At 36.6% G+C, this 17489-nt stretch overlaps 1 protein-coding gene across 1 annotated transcript; it reads left to right on the plus strand.

Annotated features, from left to right (window-relative positions):
- The first annotated feature begins 9325 nt into the window (after window positions 1-9325).
- LOC149199943 (uncharacterized) lies at window positions 9326-9856 on the plus strand. The gene has a single exon (XM_089400777.1). It carries the CDS (start codon window positions 9326-9328, stop codon window positions 9854-9856), a length of 531 nt encoding a protein of 176 aa, XP_089256903.1.
- The last annotated feature ends 7633 nt before the right edge of the window (window positions 9857-17489 follow it).

Consider the following 17489-nt stretch of genomic DNA (forward strand, 5'->3'; position numbering starts at 1 on the left):
GTCCCTTAGTATTATATGATATGCTTCTTGGGATGTGAAGGTACCTCTCGTTTCATAACCCCATCTAATGATGTCTTTCTTATCTGATTGGCGTATTTTCCTGTTAGAGGGTTCTGTATCCAGGCTATCTTTGATGGACTGCGTGGCTCGCCCAAGAATGAGGTTTGAACTTAACCATTATCTGTAACCGTGGTTGTGATCTTCCTTCCAAAGTTGATTTACTTTAATCGTCGGTTGCTCTACCCAATCCTGAAGCTGGTGGGGTGTGAGTAGATCCTTCAATTGGGTCATTACTACCAGGAGCCCTGCCAAAACCTTGCATTGTCTCCATTCCTAATTTCCCAAAAGTTGTGTTGTTGGATTAGATCTTTATGTTGTTTGGCAACATTCCAAATTAGAGAGCATGTGCAAACTTCTTTGAGCTGAATTAAATCATCCACCGGTCTGTTATTAGCATACTTAGCTGTCCAGAGGATTGCCCAAGGAGTATGAGGGTTCGAGAGCCATTTCCACCAGATGTGCACTCCCATGACCTCGTTCCTATGCTGAGGATCCCGTAAGCCAGTGCCTCCAGAAGATTTTGGGTGGCACACTGTTTACCACTTTATCAGAGCCAATTTTATTTTTCTTTTTTCGTATCCCCCCATAAAAAATCCCATTGAAGATTTTTGATTGCTTTAAGAACCCATTTGGGTGCTTCCAGGACTAAGAAAAGTTAGAGTGGCATAGATTGTAGCACTGCTTTGATTAAAACTAGGTGGCTCGCCATATTGAGAGCTTTGAAAGTTCATGAAGAGATACGGGCTTCCAGTTTTTCTAAGAGTATTTTCCATGATGAGTGCTTTAAGGCAGAGGCTGTCATTAGAGATCCTAGGTATTTGGAGGGCAGAGTTGCAATTGAGAATCCCAGAATTCTAGCTATGGAGGATTGAGTGATGGGGGGTGTATCAAAGAAAAAGACTTGGGATTTTTATTTGTTAATGAATGTGCCAAAGGCATCCGAAAAGTCAGATAGAATGGACTTCCGTTTACAGGCTTCCTGGACTGAAGGATGACCAAATAACATATTGTCATCCACGAATTGCTAATGGGTGAAAGCAGGGGTATTTTAGAAAGAAAGGCCATGAAGTTGCTGGTTATGTAGGGCATATTTGATGTAACGTCCGAGACCTTCCGCCATAATAACAAATAGAAAGGGTGAGAGAGGGTCCCCCTGTCGGATGCCTCTGGACGGGTGGAAGGGGGTGGAAGGGATCCCATTGACAAGAATTGAAAAGAAGGTAGAGGTGATGAGAATCATAATCCATCGAACCCAAGGGGGGGTAAAGCCAAAGGCTAGCAGCATTTTTTGAATATATTTCTAGCTTAAAGTATCGAAAGCTTTTGAGAGGTTGATTTTTAGGAGCACACCTGCCTTTTTGGACTGCTTTAGGGAGTGAATGATTTCATGAGTGAGAATAATGCCATCGGTGATTTGCCTTCCTTCCACGTATCCTGATTGCTCCAGTGATATAAGTAAGGGAAGCAAGGGCTTGAGGCGTATGGCGATCACTTTGGAGACAATTTTATAAATGACATTACATAGTGCAATAGGTCAGAATTTGTCCGAAGTTTGGCTATGCTTCTCCTTAGGGATGAGAGCGATGAAGGTGGCATTCAAGGATGGGAGCATCCATCTGCTAACTTTGGACTCCTCGACTACTTGCTAAACTTCCTCCTTGATGAGATCCCAGAAGTTATGAAAGAATTTTGAAGTGAAGCCGTTTGGTCCAGGTGCTTTCCCAACTTTGAGTTGTCGCATAGCTATCTCCACTTCCTGTAAAGATATGGGCCTGAGGAGGATTTGATTGTGTTCGTCAGTGATGATCTTAGGAATATTCTTAGTGATTTTGTCTATAGCTGGCAGCTGATCAATCTCCATTTCCTGATGCACCCTCCGAAAGTGGGTGAGGAGTTCTTGTTCTATATCTTCATGCTTTTCTAGATGTTCCCCTTGTCGATTTTGGAGGTGAATAATGCTGTTATGCATTCTCCTTTAGATAGTTGTATGGTGGAAAAACTTTGTGTTGCGTTCACCCTCTTTAAGCCATCTAATCCTCGACTTTTTTTTCTCCAAAGAATCTCGGCCTGTTTTGCTCTTTCTGAGATTTGCATTTGTAGTTGACATTCATGTCCTACTATGGTTTCAGATCTGACTTTAGCTATGATTCTCTATTGTAATTTTTGAATTTCTTGTTCAAGAGCGTCTTACACCTGAAAGATATTACCGAAGGTAAAGCGATTCCATTGTTTTATTTTTTCCCTGAGATTTTTTAGCTTTTGTTGGAACTTGTACATTTTTGTGCCTTCGGGTGGATTGAAATTTTTCCATGTCTCTGTTATCAGGTTGTGAAAGTCTGGGTTATTCAGCCAGAAAGCTTCAAAGCGAAAGGGCCTACAAACATTGTCTCCCGTTCTTTACCAGTGAAGCTTAATCAGCCAGTGGTTCGAGCCAGAAAGTGGCAATATAGAGGCCAAGAGATCCCCACCAAGATGTATTGCATTGTCAGAGAGCAGGAATTTGTCTAACCGAGATGCTATTTGGTGTGCATCTACACGCTTGTTGTTCCATGTATATACGCCATTGTTGAATTCCATATCTATGAGCCTATTTTTATGAATATAGTTTTTGAAGTGAGTGCTTTCACAGTCCAACTTGACCCATCCTCCTCTTTTTTCCTCTAATCTTGTAATCATGTTGAAGTCTCCTCCAGTGATCCAAAGTTAGTGAGATCTTTCTAAGTTGATCTGAGTTAAGGTATTCAGTGTGTCTACCTTGTTTGTTTCCTCCCGGGGAAAGTAGACATTGGTTAACTGTCCATGAATGTTTGTCCTTGTTAAATGAAACATGGCTTGAACGAAGTGCTTACTAGCATGTATGTTAGTAAGTGTTATAGCTCTATCATCCCAAAATATGGTTAGCCCTCCTGAGGCTCCTATAGCTTCCACAACCACTTCTTTGCATCCTGGCCATGCTTTGGCGAGGATCTGATCCAACGTTGTAGAATTACACTTGGTCTCCTGCAAGAAGAGAATTTGAGGCTTTTCCCGTTGTAGCATGTTCCTTATTAGTCGACCCTTTCTCGGGCTGTTGAGCCCTCTAATGTTCCATGAGATGAGATTCATGGTTCACGATTGGGAAGGGGATTATAATATTTGGTAAACTTGGAGTATCTTCCAGATTCCACCAGCATCTCCCCTATGCAGATGGTTCTCTGAAGATCTGTTTTCCTTCCTCGTTTCTTATTGTCTTTGAAGATATTTCTTCCATCCCACTGACTGCCAGTTTGGACACCTAATGATCTTTGCTTTTGTGCTCTTGAGAGGATTACTTCTAAGTTCTGTAGCTGTTGCTCAGGAATTTTGTCATGTTCTTTTTTCTTACATGCCTGTTCAAGTCCCAGTATATCTAGGTCTCCGATATCAAAGCTCTCCGGTTCTTCTTCCATGTGCTGAACTGCTTCCTGCTTTTTCATTTGTATCATCTACAAGTGTGAGTTGCATCTGAGTACCATCTATCTCCATTCCTTGAGCAGTCCTTTTTGGGGGGTTACTGGGAGAGGGTGATTTGGTATCTGCGGGTTGCTTAGAAATGAGGGCTTTCTTTCAGCTTGAGGGAGCAGAATGGGCGGTATTCTTAGGAATGGCTTCAGGTTGTTCCTGTTTATCTACTATTTGAGCCTCCGGCTGGAGCAGGGTTTCAAAGCTGTTGCTTGTTGATGGCAAGGAGGTGTTGGTGACAGGTTCTTTTATTGAGGAAGAGGGCTTTTTATGGGTTTTTTTGCGATTAGGAACTTTTATGAACCCATGTGAGTCTGGTTTGTCCAATGAGGGGGTGGTCGTGGATTTCTTATTGGAGGGACAGTCTCGGAATAAATGGCCTAGGGTGGGGCATTTTCGACAGAGGAATGGTACATGCTCGTAATCTATTGTTTGTAACCATTCATAATCATCATGGTAAAGGCTTACCACATCTGGGAGAGCTTTGCTGAGGTGCATGTATACACAGATCCATGCATAGGAGGTGTACCGCTTCAGTTTTGTCTCCTCTGCCACTTTGATGAATTCGCCTAAGCCATTCCCAATGTCTTGTAAAGAGTCTTCGTCGCAATACTCCAGAGGGAGAGAATAAACGTGCAACCACACCGGGGCCCAGCTCAGATCTTCTTTGTCCAGGTTAAAGCGCTCAATCCATCCTCTCAGGTATAGTCTTGCTGCATTGAAAAAGAAAGGTCCGCCATCCAGTATCATGTTTCGGTCCTCCAAACAATCGAAAATGGCAATAAAGAAGCCCTTAGGCCCTAATTGCAGTGTTATGTGCCCTTTTGGCTTCCATTTGGCTGTGATCCAGCCATGCAATGCTTTCTCCATTGGCCAAAGGCCTATGAACTTTCCTATCAGAGCATGATCCTTCATAAATTGGATCTGAGTGTTAATCTGCTAACTTGGGAGCTCGATTTTGGGTCTGTCAACTACTACAGGCTTGCAGGTGGTTGACTTCACTCCTAGTTCTTCATTTGCGTTGTTATTCCTTGTCATATTTTCATTCTCTGTTGCTATATCTTCTTGATGGTCCTTCCTAACATTTTTAGTTTGTCGCAGGGCATTTTCCATGTTAGCGGGGGGAGGCACTATGTCGTCTCCCTGGGGGGGTTCCATCGTGTGGCAGCTGTGCCTTATTGCGGTGTAGATGTCTTATGGTTGGACGTTAATGGCAGAGCGGTGCAGTCTGTGATGGTCTGCCAGATGAAGAGCAGTGTCAAACCCTAAGCGCACCCGCCTCCCATCCTTTCGTCAAGTTTCTCCGAGAATGCCTTTAAATAATTAGTTCAATTTATTAATACATTAAAAAAATATTAATAATTAGTGGAAAATAAACAAAATAAAACAAAAATATACACAAGCCAAAAGACATACATACATATATATATCTATATATATATATATATATATTCAAATAAAAGTAATCAATAAATAAAACATGGGGTTAAGACCCATTAAATAAATAACAAAAATACTAAAAGGAGTTAAGAATGAATAGGATGATAAAATACTTAAGAAAACACCAAAGATCAAGAATATAAACTCTAATGAGGAATAAGTCAACAAAAAATACTATAAAAACGACACCAATACCTACATATAAAAGTAAACAAGAAAAATAAATCCCAAAAAGAAACCTAATAAACTAGGAGGACATGACATGGACCCAACTTCTGTTAATAATCCAACCATCGTCTCTATTCAAATTATTGGGTCTTTTTCCATTTCTAAGGCCTCCCTCGATTTACGATGATGGAAATGACTAACCCTTGCAACAACTTGAGCATCCTCAATGCAGATGTGATGCTTAGACTTATCTGCATGCTCTGTCATAGCAGAGGAGTAGGTCCTACCATGCTTGATGTAAATGGCATGCTCACGAGTCGTTTGATTATTCGAGCGTCCAGTCTCACCAATATAGGGAATCCCAGAAGAGCATGGGATAGCGCAAACACCCTTCATATTCTTGGGTTCCACTGGTATTTTATAGATCTAAGGGAGATCTGGATGGTATTTAAAGGCCTAAAGATTGAAGCCACCTTATGCTTCCTTAGGATCCTCGGAATCTTGTCAGTGGTCCCTTGGATAAAAGGAAGATGAACAATGGAAAATTAATCCTTGGTATCTTTCTTAGCACTAGGACCTTTTTCAGCTCTGAGGAAAGCCTTAGTATATTGGTGTCTACTATACCCATTATTAAAGAAAACACTTAGGAGATTTCCTTTCTCTTTATTGATATGGTTGTCATCAAAAACTTTTAAAGCTCTAGTTGCTAGGGGGTTGCGAACACCAAGCTTTTGAGTTGGGAAATGATGAGAATTAGCATGAAAATATTATTCCATATGAGTTTTCTTATGACATACCTGATGAGAAAAAGAGGCATCATCATTCCTTCAGAGGAGGACATCAAGGAAGGGAAGACTACCATTACTTTCAAATTCCATGGTGAACTATATGGAACTAGATTGATTGTTAAGATGGAGGAAAAATAGTTCCATCTCTTCCTTACCATGGGACGAGATGACACAAGTTTCATCCACAAACCTCTTCCACATGTTAGGCAGAAGACGAGAAGAAGCTAAGGACTCCGATTTAAAATCCTCTATGAATAGATTAGCTACCACAAGGGAGAGATGTGAACCCATGGCGATACTTTGCTCATAGAATTCTGCATCGAATGAAAATAAAGTAGAAGTAAGAGAAATACCAACTAAATTAGTCGTATCAAGATCCATAATGTGCTTGGTGACTTCGATGGCCCTGTTGATAGGGATATTAGTGTAGAGGGAGACCACATCGAAGCTCACAAGCTTGTCATGTGGATCAAGTTTGGAACTCTTTAACTCATTGGCAAATGATGCAGAGTCCTTGATGAAGGATTTTGTATGGTTAAGAAGGGGCTCAAGCTGATTTTGTTTATTAATTTATTTTATTTTTATTTTTTCCATTTTCTTATTATTATTTTTTATAATAATTAAGTTTGACCTTATTATTACTTACTTTTGTTTTGATGAAATAATAATAATAATAATAAAATTAATTTAATTTTTTATTTACAACTAATTTCCATCTTTTACTCTATTTTAATTAAAAAATATATTTATTAATTAATGATAATTTTCATCTATTACTTTATTTTAATAAAAAAATTGTTTATTAATTAATGATAATTCTTTAGTCAAAACTAGTTGTTATATTTTAAAGGCTAGAAAACATGTCTCTTCATCTATTTAATCTAATGTCAGTAATCTCATCACGTGGTTCTTCATATTGTCTCGAAGATGAAGCACACTTGCCCACTTATAATTTCTTTATGTGTTTTTTTACTGAAAAATCTCTCAACATTCAAATTACAAAATTCTTACATATTTTCATGGAAATTTAAAACTTTCTAAATTGTCTTCTAAATTAGAGTTTGTTCCTTGAGCCAAATTGTGTACTGCAAGATTCAATATAGTGTTGAGGTATATTGAGGTGGTTCAGTAATCTTAAAAACAAACCATCAGAATACTTGAAAGTGGTAAAAGTGTGCTTTAGCTCATAGCTTTGCTCCCAAAATGGTCGCAAGTTGATTTACACTACACCTGGGTTAACTTGTTCTCTCACAAGTGTTGTCAATGATTGATGTCATTTTTAGAGGGATTTTTTAAATGTAAGTTGAAGTGGTCTAGTCTAAATGTTTCAATACAAGTTTCTTTTTTAATAACATTGAATAACTTATATTTTCAAAATCACATTTTAAATAATTAAAAATTATTGCAAAAAAAAAATTTCACCCAAATTTCTAAACAGCCAAAACATAAAATCTTTGAAATAAATCTAGTGATTGTGTTAAAGTGCATTCTACAACTAAATCTGAAAGAAATATATAATATTTAGAATCTTTATATATATGTTTTAATTAAAAGTATTATAAAATGGAGCTGTCTTTAGTGTTATTTAAATTGGTTTTTTTACTGTATATATGGATTCAACACCCTGAAAAACCCCTAGGGTGCTATGGGTGCTAACCCCTAGGGTGCTATGGGTGATATGACTGTGCAGGGGTTACCCATCAAGCTTGTGATTTCAATAAATTTCTACGGGATTTTAGAGAAATTAGACAAAAAAAACCAACCTGAAAAGCTTCCAAAAAGTCTCACTAAAAGCAACTGCTTTAAAAACATTAATAATCTCTCTCTTGAAATTATTGCTCCATTCTTTGTTGTTGAGATCGAGTCCAATATGGAAGAGTTGTTGTCATGTCATGTAAACATTAGTGGTTTTTGGACTCCTGGTTTTTCTTATAGTATTCTTCTATAATATAGCCTATTTAAACTAAGAGAAATTTATGCACACATAAAACTAATAATTAAACCAGTCTACATCCGTCTTAACTCCAAATCTATCAATTATCCAGAGAGATCAGATGTATTTAAATGCAAAATCATAGATTCAAATCTCTTTTACAATAGAAAGATATTTGATTTTTTTGAATCCTTGATAGATCCAAAATTAAGAAAGATCTAGATTATTTCAATTGAAATTACATAAACTCTCTTTTGAAATAAACATACCTATCAATATAATTAATAATATATCTATTAATTAATAATATATTTATTTTAATTAAATAATAGGATAGAGTCCACAGAAAGCCTTTTACAATAATATGACAAGATGGAGGCCCCTTACATTGAAGAGCTAATGATACATGAGCATTTAATATATTATCTTTCTAAATAAATTTGATGGGATAGTTTCTAACATTATATTTATTGAAATTTAAAAAAAATATTAAATAAAGCTAGAAATAATTTTATGTAAACACAGATTTATATGTTACAATTATAAAATTATATTATTTTATATAATATAATTTTATCGAATTTTGTATCTCACATACATATGGAAAGCAAATAAAATTAACTTACATAATTTTGTTTTACCCAAATTTTACACAAGCGGAGGCAACCGAAATTGGACGCTCACTCAAACTCGGGGGCTATGTGTCGAAGTCGGTTCAAGGCTTTGAAAACATACTACACATGGATCCATTAGCTCAAATAAAACAGCATGTTGGAAAGAATATCAACTTTTGACTTTCAGTCCAGTAAAACACAAATGACCTATAAGTTCTCTGAAGGCTGAACTGTATCACGCGATAAGTGCTTCTCGGAAGCTGCCCGCACTGAAGAAAGTGCTGAAGTTGATTGTCTAAAGTGCTAAAACTATGCGACATTTTTAAAATAACAAATGGATTCAGAAAGCACAGAAAAGCAGAAACAAGAATCACTCTCCACCCTCCATCGTTTCTACCTTTTGATAGTGCGAATTTGTTTAATGGAACACGTAGATATTTTTTTGTTGGAAAAGAGAAGAAATATTTTTTAAGCTATGAAACAGCCTCCTCCATTGCTACATCTCTCTATTGGCACTCGACAGCCTATACTGAAATGTCCAGTTTTTGTGAAACTGCGGACTCAGAATAGACTAACCAACTTTACTCTCCTTTGTCTATATTTTCTTTATACACCACGCTTCTGCATGTGCTGTGCTTTTTAGGGTGATGACGAACGCTCGCGCAAATTGTTGTTATATATAGAGAGGTGGGAAGGACATATACGGAGAAGAAAGGAAATCAGGTGGCTTGCCTGTTGGGACAAAGTAAGGTCTGTACGCAATAGACTTATTGTTGTTATAATCCATAGGATTATACTGTTATATGCACCACTGGGCTGAATTGTAAATTTCAGCAGGAAATATGAAGATAGCAGGGTCCCCATGGGTGGTGAGGCAAGTGTGGTCGGTCCTGAGCTCTGTGCTCAAATCGAAATCAAATGCTGTCAAAGGAAAAGCAGCCCACGCAATGAAGACCAAGATTGTTGTTCTCGGCCTCATCAAGAACAAGAAGATATTCGCTGCAATTTCTCACAAGATGAATTCTCTGTTTGGACTTGAGGATAGCGAAGGGCATTATTCCAGTGACAACAATACGTCATTGACGATGTATTATGCTTCGACGCCCGTCGATGAGATGCCTTGTGAAGCTCTTCAACATTGCGAGCAGGAATTGGGGCATATATCCCACGCAATTCTTGAGTCAGAGTCGCCCTCTGATAACCCTAGAAATTATGTTTCAGCTATTGAGAGCTCGCGAATGTCTACGTGCTCTGTCGAGGACGAGATCGACATTCTGGCGGAGGATTTCATTAAAAGGTTTCGCAGTCAGATGCTTTTGCAGAAACAAAACTCTTTCCAGCGATATCGGGACATGTTAGAGCGAAGCGTGTGAGAGTTTTTGGTCTTGGGTGGATATGGGGTGTTTAAAGTTGCAGAGACGATGCTGAGAAGATTAAGGGAAATTATTCAGTCAGTTGGCCAACATTTCATTACCCCGCCGACTGTGATGAACGTACTGAACTTGAAGAGAAGCTTTCAGGATCGATGACTTGATCTGGTTTCACCGTTTATTGCAGATAATCACATACGATTCCTTGTTTTGTTAATTTTGTTTTTAATATGGAGAGCCATTTACGGATTATTGTTTATTTCCCGGTTCTGTCATTGAGCCAGTGGATGTTGTATATTCGTCATTTTGAGGTGAATAAATAAACTCGGCTACTTTGGCCAATTTGACACTAATTACGTTTTCATTGCTTTATCTTCGTCATTTTGATCTGAATAAATAAACTCGGAGACTTTGGCCAATTTGACGGTAATTCCGTTTTTGGTTCTGTGATACCATAATAATGTGTGTATTTTATTCTGGTTAGGGTTAAATTTTATTATTAGTTTAGCATTCTATCTAATTACACTGAGAAATTTAAATTAGCTAGTGGTCAGATGCAGGTTTTTAATCAGTTAATGGTTTGTAAGGGGTAGGCTTTTGCCAGATATTTTGAATGGTAAGCTGTGAACTTTTTCTTTAATTCCAAAAAAATAACTCTTAACCAAATATAAAAATAACTCTATAACTATAACTCTATAACTATAATAAAAATAACTACACCATTATTTTATATTTTTAAAAATATTTTTAATACAAATGTAAAAAAAACTCTCCTTTTGAAGTAACAGGTGGTTAAGACTAACTTAAATATAATTGATATGGAATAGCTTTACTAGTTATGAAAATTAGATATATGTTATATGGAATAGCTTTGAGTAGTTAGAATCTCTCAATTAGTTTAGATTTACCAGCTAAAGTTATATATATATATATATATATATATATATTAGAATTTCGGTAAAATTTTAAGGAAAAATCACTATCCAAATGAAATAAAAAATTATTGTAGTAATTTATAATGTATCTTATTTAAATATTTCATTACATACAATTTGATATTGTACTATTTATATCCATCACTATCCAAATTAAATAAAAACTTATTGCAAAGATAGAATTTCAAAAAATAATCAATATTCATATATTTATATGAAAGATAGAGTTTAAAAAATAATCATACTTACCTATCAATATTAAACAAGTTCACTACTAATCAATACTAAACAAATACACCTATCACATTTATATTAAATCTTAAAGAATTAAGTCTATTGCAATTATATTATAAAAAAATTATGTAAATTAAAATTAATATATGACATATAAATTTTCCAAAAATAAAATTAAATATCACTTTTTTGGCATTCATATTATAATTTTTTTGCCCGTATTCTTTTTTGTAAAATAAGATTTTAAAAAAAAACACCACCTGACAAACTAGGCCGTAAAATTAGTATAAAATTAAGCGGGAAAAATACTAAAAACAACCCCATATTATAATTTCTTTACCAGTAGATTTTTTTTCAAAGAAGATTTCAAAAAAACACTGCCGGAAAACTAGGCCATAAAATTAGTATAAAATTAAAAAGGAAAAATACTAAAAACAACCCCAAAAACTTTTGCATTATGAATAAGAATTTAAAATATATGCTTATACTTGATATATAATCCATATAGTATGTGACATCAAATAAGATTTGATAATTCATTTATTTCTTAATAGAGAAATACATTAGGTTACAACATTCCCATGCAACCCATGTGTCAGGACTAAGATCAAATAAAATAATAATCCATAATTATATATACTGGCTATATAACTAAGAATGTGATAATTTGACTTAGTTTTGTAATAACGGAAACATGCTACAACGCCAAATTTATTAACATGTCTACCCAGCTTAATTGACTTAAAGTCTGGTTTGCAAATAATTGAAGTCATCTTACATTAATTCAAATGCTCGTTGGAGCATCGCTGATGTTGTCGCGTTTCGTCGGTTGCTCCAGTTATTAGTATTGGCACGGGGCATTTTGATACCTGCCACGAAGTAAAACATATTGATGATCATTTGTCATTTTCCCAACCAAGTCACAAAACAGAAATATTTAAAGACGTATTGAATGATGAATAAATGGTAATGGTTGATGCTCAAATTTGAAATAAGTTTGATTTAATGATGACAAAGAGGCTGATGTTCTTTACAAAAAGAATTGGTGGCAGAGAGCGTGACTAGATATTGCATATTTGTCAAGAGTTGTTATTACCTTTAGTGATTGCCTATTTTAGTAATACATTGAAAGGATGAAAATTAAATAACGCTAATTAACGATATTCATTTTGAAACTATGAAGAAATGGATCTCCTCTAAATTCTTCCCTCGAGAGAATACAATAAAAATAAAAATAAAAATAAATATAAATATAAATATATATATATATATATATCACAGAGGTTCAAGAGGTAGTCAATGAAATTTAAATTATATGTTTCGATTTCATACGAATTAACAATATAGTTAAACGTCATTTTTGGGATAATATGCCCAATCAGATTTTACACTTCTAAACCGTTGATCTAATATTGGAAGTGGTCAATACTTCGAGGCCACAAGCATATCTAATATTGGAAGTTGATATAATATTGGAAGTGTTCAATACTTTGAGGCCACAAGCATATCTAATATTTGAAGTGTTCAATACTTTAAGGTTACAAGCATAATATAAAAGTTAAAAAATTGTTACGGTAAAAAATTTCGTTAAAAATATGTGTAATAAAATTAATAAAAGAAAAATAATAACTTAAGTTATAGGATACATATTTCAAACTAAATGTTGAACAAAACATTCCAGTGAGTGTTTATTTTGGTTAGTATGGCTAAAGGAAATTCACAAAAAACATAGAAAAATATTTGAAAAGGCAAGGGGCATTAATTGGCATTTTATTTATGCAAATAATGGGAAATAGGAGAAGGAAAATAATAGAAAATTGAAAAAAATAGAGGTCTCATTAATAAAAAAGTATCTCAGGATGAGTTGGTAATTTTTTTCAGTTAGTTTTGGAGCTCTCTTTCTATTCTCTCTCTCACACACTCTTGGACACTTGGAGTTTTCTTGGAGCACTCTAGCATTGGATCAAGAAAACAACCAAAGGACCAAGAAGACAAAAATCAAGCAAGGAAGAGCATCATCTAGATGCTATAGCGGGATTATTTGCAGGTGTCAATTGGCATGTGTCATTTCTTTCTAGTTTTGGCATGCATGATACATGCATGTGTGTATTTGGTTCTTCTGTTGTCATTGGCATGTGTTTTTCCAAGTGTGACAGTGTTCTTCAACCTTGCCTTACCATCTTCAGATAGCAATGGTGTGATGGGTTCTCTTGTATTTGGTCAAGAAGGATTGTCATATCGTTTTGAAATTAAGTGAGGTGGTCTATGAAAGAAGGAACACATGGCCTAACAATCCCGGAACTGTGTTGGGATTGCTGTAAAGCCATATTTTGTGTGCCTAGGAATCCTTGACCAGTGAATGGCGGGATATACGGAAAGTGTAAAGGTGTGTGCCCTTGATCAGGCCTAGGAATCCTTGACCAGTGAATGGCGGGATAGATGGTAAAACTTGGAAGGTGGAGTCTTGATTAGACCTAGGAATCGTCGATTGTTGTATGGCGGGATATACAGTAAATCCTAGAGACTAGGAGACACACAAATTCCTCACTGTGTAGGTGGAGAAATTTGGTGGCATCCATGATTGTCTAGGGCCTAGTGATCCGGAGGGGATTGCAGTAAAGCCTAAGGAAACCTAGTGTGGTTTCTTTTTGGGCCCCACATTCGTACTTGGAATATGGAATTAGGGTGATTGGCTGAAAGAAAGATTTGGTTCAACCAATCTATGGCCAGGTGGTTCATGGAAGTCCCAAACTTGGTTGACTTTTGCATTCATTAATAAGAGCTCATTCTCTGTAGTATTTCATTTGTAACTGTATTGGATTATACGTGGATTATATGGTTGTTATATCCTTGTTATTTATGTTGGTTATATGTTGGTTAAGAGTATGTTTTATGACAGACTTGCTGTATGGTTCTCATCATGTTTTGATTAGTTACAAAAACTACAATGAATATATGACCTAATAGATGGTAATATAGTTATTGTGATATGGCAACAACACTCATTTATGAATCTTAGAAAATTATGAGACCCTTATGCTTAGATCTGTTGTTATGACCTATAGATTGCATATTTGTGACATTTTTGACGAAATTCCTGTCATGGCTAGTAGAGGTCCAGTCAAGTCATGATAAAATATTTGTACTAGTACCTTTGTTCTATTATTATTTAACATTCCTGAAAGTTTCATGATGTTTTCGGCAGTGGCCTCAGTCTTAGCCCTGAAAATGTGGTACAGAATTTGAGTTTGATGGCTGAGAAGTAGCTGAAAAAGTCCATTGTCGTTGGAATGCCCTTGCTATGGGATCGAATGGAAGTCCTCAGTTTCATGCATGGCTTGTCATGGAAGCGGCTGGGGGTCCAGATTAGTGAAAGGTCAAATTGCCTCAGGGGTTGGTCACGTAGAAGAATCAGTTAGCTCCTAAAGGTTCTATAGCATGTGTGGAAGGTCAAATTGGTTTGGTTTTCTCGATTCCATGTCCTTAACTATACATGGGGATTTGAGTCACATCATAGTAGTCTCTCGTCACATATTTATCCCATATGACTAGTTAACTTAGGTAAATGTGGGAGGAGGGTGTTATACATTGGTATTACAACATTGATGACCTCTTGGACTGGATCAATGATGTGTTGGTCATGCATTCATGGTTGCATATATGTGCTCTCTATGCTTGTGGTCTATGTAATTGATGTGCATGTATGTTGGTGGTTTGATACAGACTTATGCTAGTACAAAAAAAAAATACATATATAAATATAAAGATAGAGATGCAATAAAAATGAAACTTCATTTCATTAATATCAAAGAATTGAAATATGTTTACTTGCAAAATGGAATAAACTAGCTTGGGCTATGGTAGCTTATCTCTAAGAAGAGATGTGGCAGCTACATGGGTCTGAACTATGTTAAAATGAGGATCAAAGGCATATTTATTATTGAGAAACAATGGAAAACCCTAAACATCCAAAAATCTTACCCTAGGAGATGAAGCACAAAAAATATGGGCCCCATTTGGGTAAATTGGTACATCAACTTCCTGGGGTCGTAACTTTGGCATACGATCTTCGTTTGACCTGCACAATACCTCGCTAGAAAGATCTATGTGAGGACTACAACTTTCAAATCAAAACATAAATCAACTATTTATGTTTGTTGGCTTTTCAAAAAAAGAAGCATCATTTAAGGTCTCAAAATAACTTGTGATGTTCATGTCCCGAAAAACTGCCAAAAATAGTAAACTATGCTACAATTAATGAAACTGAAAAACTAAAAGAAACAATGGTTGGGGTACAAATAGAATAGGTAGGTGGCCACCAATATCCACCTAGATCATTCCTCCCCCCTTATGAGGCAATGGTACCCATTGCGTTGAGTACCTCCATGAGATGGGGAAACTTATGTTGAACTTGGTCCCTAGTGAGCCACTTACATTGGTGCAGGAGTTGGCTAGCTTTGACAACCCGATATAGTTGGATCTTCTGTTGGTGAGTGTTCTTGATCTATGTGTCCATGATCCGATCAGTTGTGTCTTGTTCCATGCCGTATGCATTTAACTCTATCTGTATGAGTTATTCTACATTGTTTGATGTGTCCAGTAATGGCGAGAAGGATAGTCAAAGGCGGTCCACATTGAACACTACGTACAAGCCAAGGGATGTGGGAATGTTGAGCTCAATAGAAATGTCTCCCATGGCCTTGGTACTGGTGTAAGGTCCATATCATAGTGGTATGAGCTTCTGATGGGCTCTAGTAAGGTGTTCTTTTGCAAATGCAACTAAAATTTATCACCGACTTGAAACTTGTGTGGCACCCGATGTTGATCATGTCAGTACTTGTACTAAGAATTTGAATTCTCCAAGATGTGGTGAACCTACTAGCAGATGTGTTGGATGCATTCAATAAATATAGTTACTTTATCATCCTCAGAAAATACATGTGTGGATTTAGTTTGTGTAGTCGCATGAGGCCTGGCAACATCAATTAGACACAACAGTTGAAATCCTAAACCCACTTGAAAGGGATTGCGACTAGTCGAGCTATGGAGATAACTGTTATAGATGTGTTGCATATAGGGAAGACTCTCATTTCAGGTTCGTGTATACTTGGAGTTGTACATACAGAGTATGTGCACTATCATCCTATTAATGACCTCCATCTGGTCATCAGTCTAGGGATGGAATGCAGTCAACTTGGTGAGCTTCATGTGCAATAGTGTCCATAGGCATGACAAGAATGTACTCAGGGACCTTCTATCCCAATCTGATATAATGGCCTGCAGGATCCCAAAATGTACCCACACTCATTCAAAGAAGGGTTTGGTAGTGTTCTCTACTGTGATATTGTTCTTGTAGGCCTCCAATATAGACATCTTAGAAAATATGTCCACAACCATAAGTACAAAGTCTTTACCATGCTTTGTAGAAGGGAGGCCAGACATATAGTCCATAGAGATGGATTCCTATGGCTGGTTGGGAGTAGGAAGAAGAGTGTATAAGCCTTGCTTCTTGATGGTTGGATTGGTGATGGTGCAGACAGTGCAATATCTAATGTATTTCCCAACATCCAATTGGAGTTTTTGCCAATAAAAGTACTTTGTAGTAAAACCATAATTATCTCCACACCAAAGTGTCTTATCACCCGACTGTAGTGGGCCTCGCAAATCAGATTGGAACGCTCATTTGAAGGAACACAAAGGTGGCCCAGGTAGCATAATATTGCATCCTGGATGTGGAAATCAAGAAATTGCTCTCCATCTACTAGCATTTGGTATGTGGAGGCAAACTCTAGATCATTTTTATATAATTTCGAACATCTAGAGGTCTCGTGGCCACAAGAGTTGAGAACAGTAGTCAATGCTGCAACTGGGGATGGGTTGAGGCAATCTGCAATGTGATTGGTGCTGCCCTTTTTGTATTTAATGTTAAAGTGGAATTATTGCAGATATGTAGACCAATTTTGATGGAGATCATACTACAACTTCCCTTGTGTTTGTATAAACTGAAGAGGTTGGTGATCGATGTGGATGACCGTCTCCTTCCCCATAATGTAATGCTTCCATTGTCAGCAAGCATGTACGATGGAATACATATCTTTATCATAGGTGAGGTACTTTCAAATTGTATCGCAACATGTCTCACTATGATAGCCCACTTGATTCCCATGCTAAGTTGAAGGCATCTGCCTTAATTCCAAATGGTTGTTGCAAGTATGAAAATGTGAGTAATGGTGCAAAGTAGAGGTGGTACTTCAACTAAACAAATGCCTTTTGTTGGGACTCGGAGCAGGAAAAAATTTCTTTCACTCTAACCTTGGTAATCTATCTCAAAAGACAAATGATATGGGAGAATCCTAGCATGAATCTCGGATAAAAATTTCCAAGTACCAAAAAGTTGCGAACCTCTGTTAGAGTGGTTGGGGCTGGCTAATCTTGAATGAATTCGATGTTAGTCAAATCCACATGCA

The sequence above is a fragment of the Pinus tabuliformis genome, chromosome 2_1 (assembly GCF_031772625.1).
Source record: "Pinus tabuliformis cultivar Carrire ecotype Pingquan chromosome 2_1, CPIR1, whole genome shotgun sequence".
In the NCBI taxonomy this organism is placed as follows: domain Eukaryota; kingdom Viridiplantae; phylum Streptophyta; class Pinopsida; order Pinales; family Pinaceae; genus Pinus; species Pinus tabuliformis.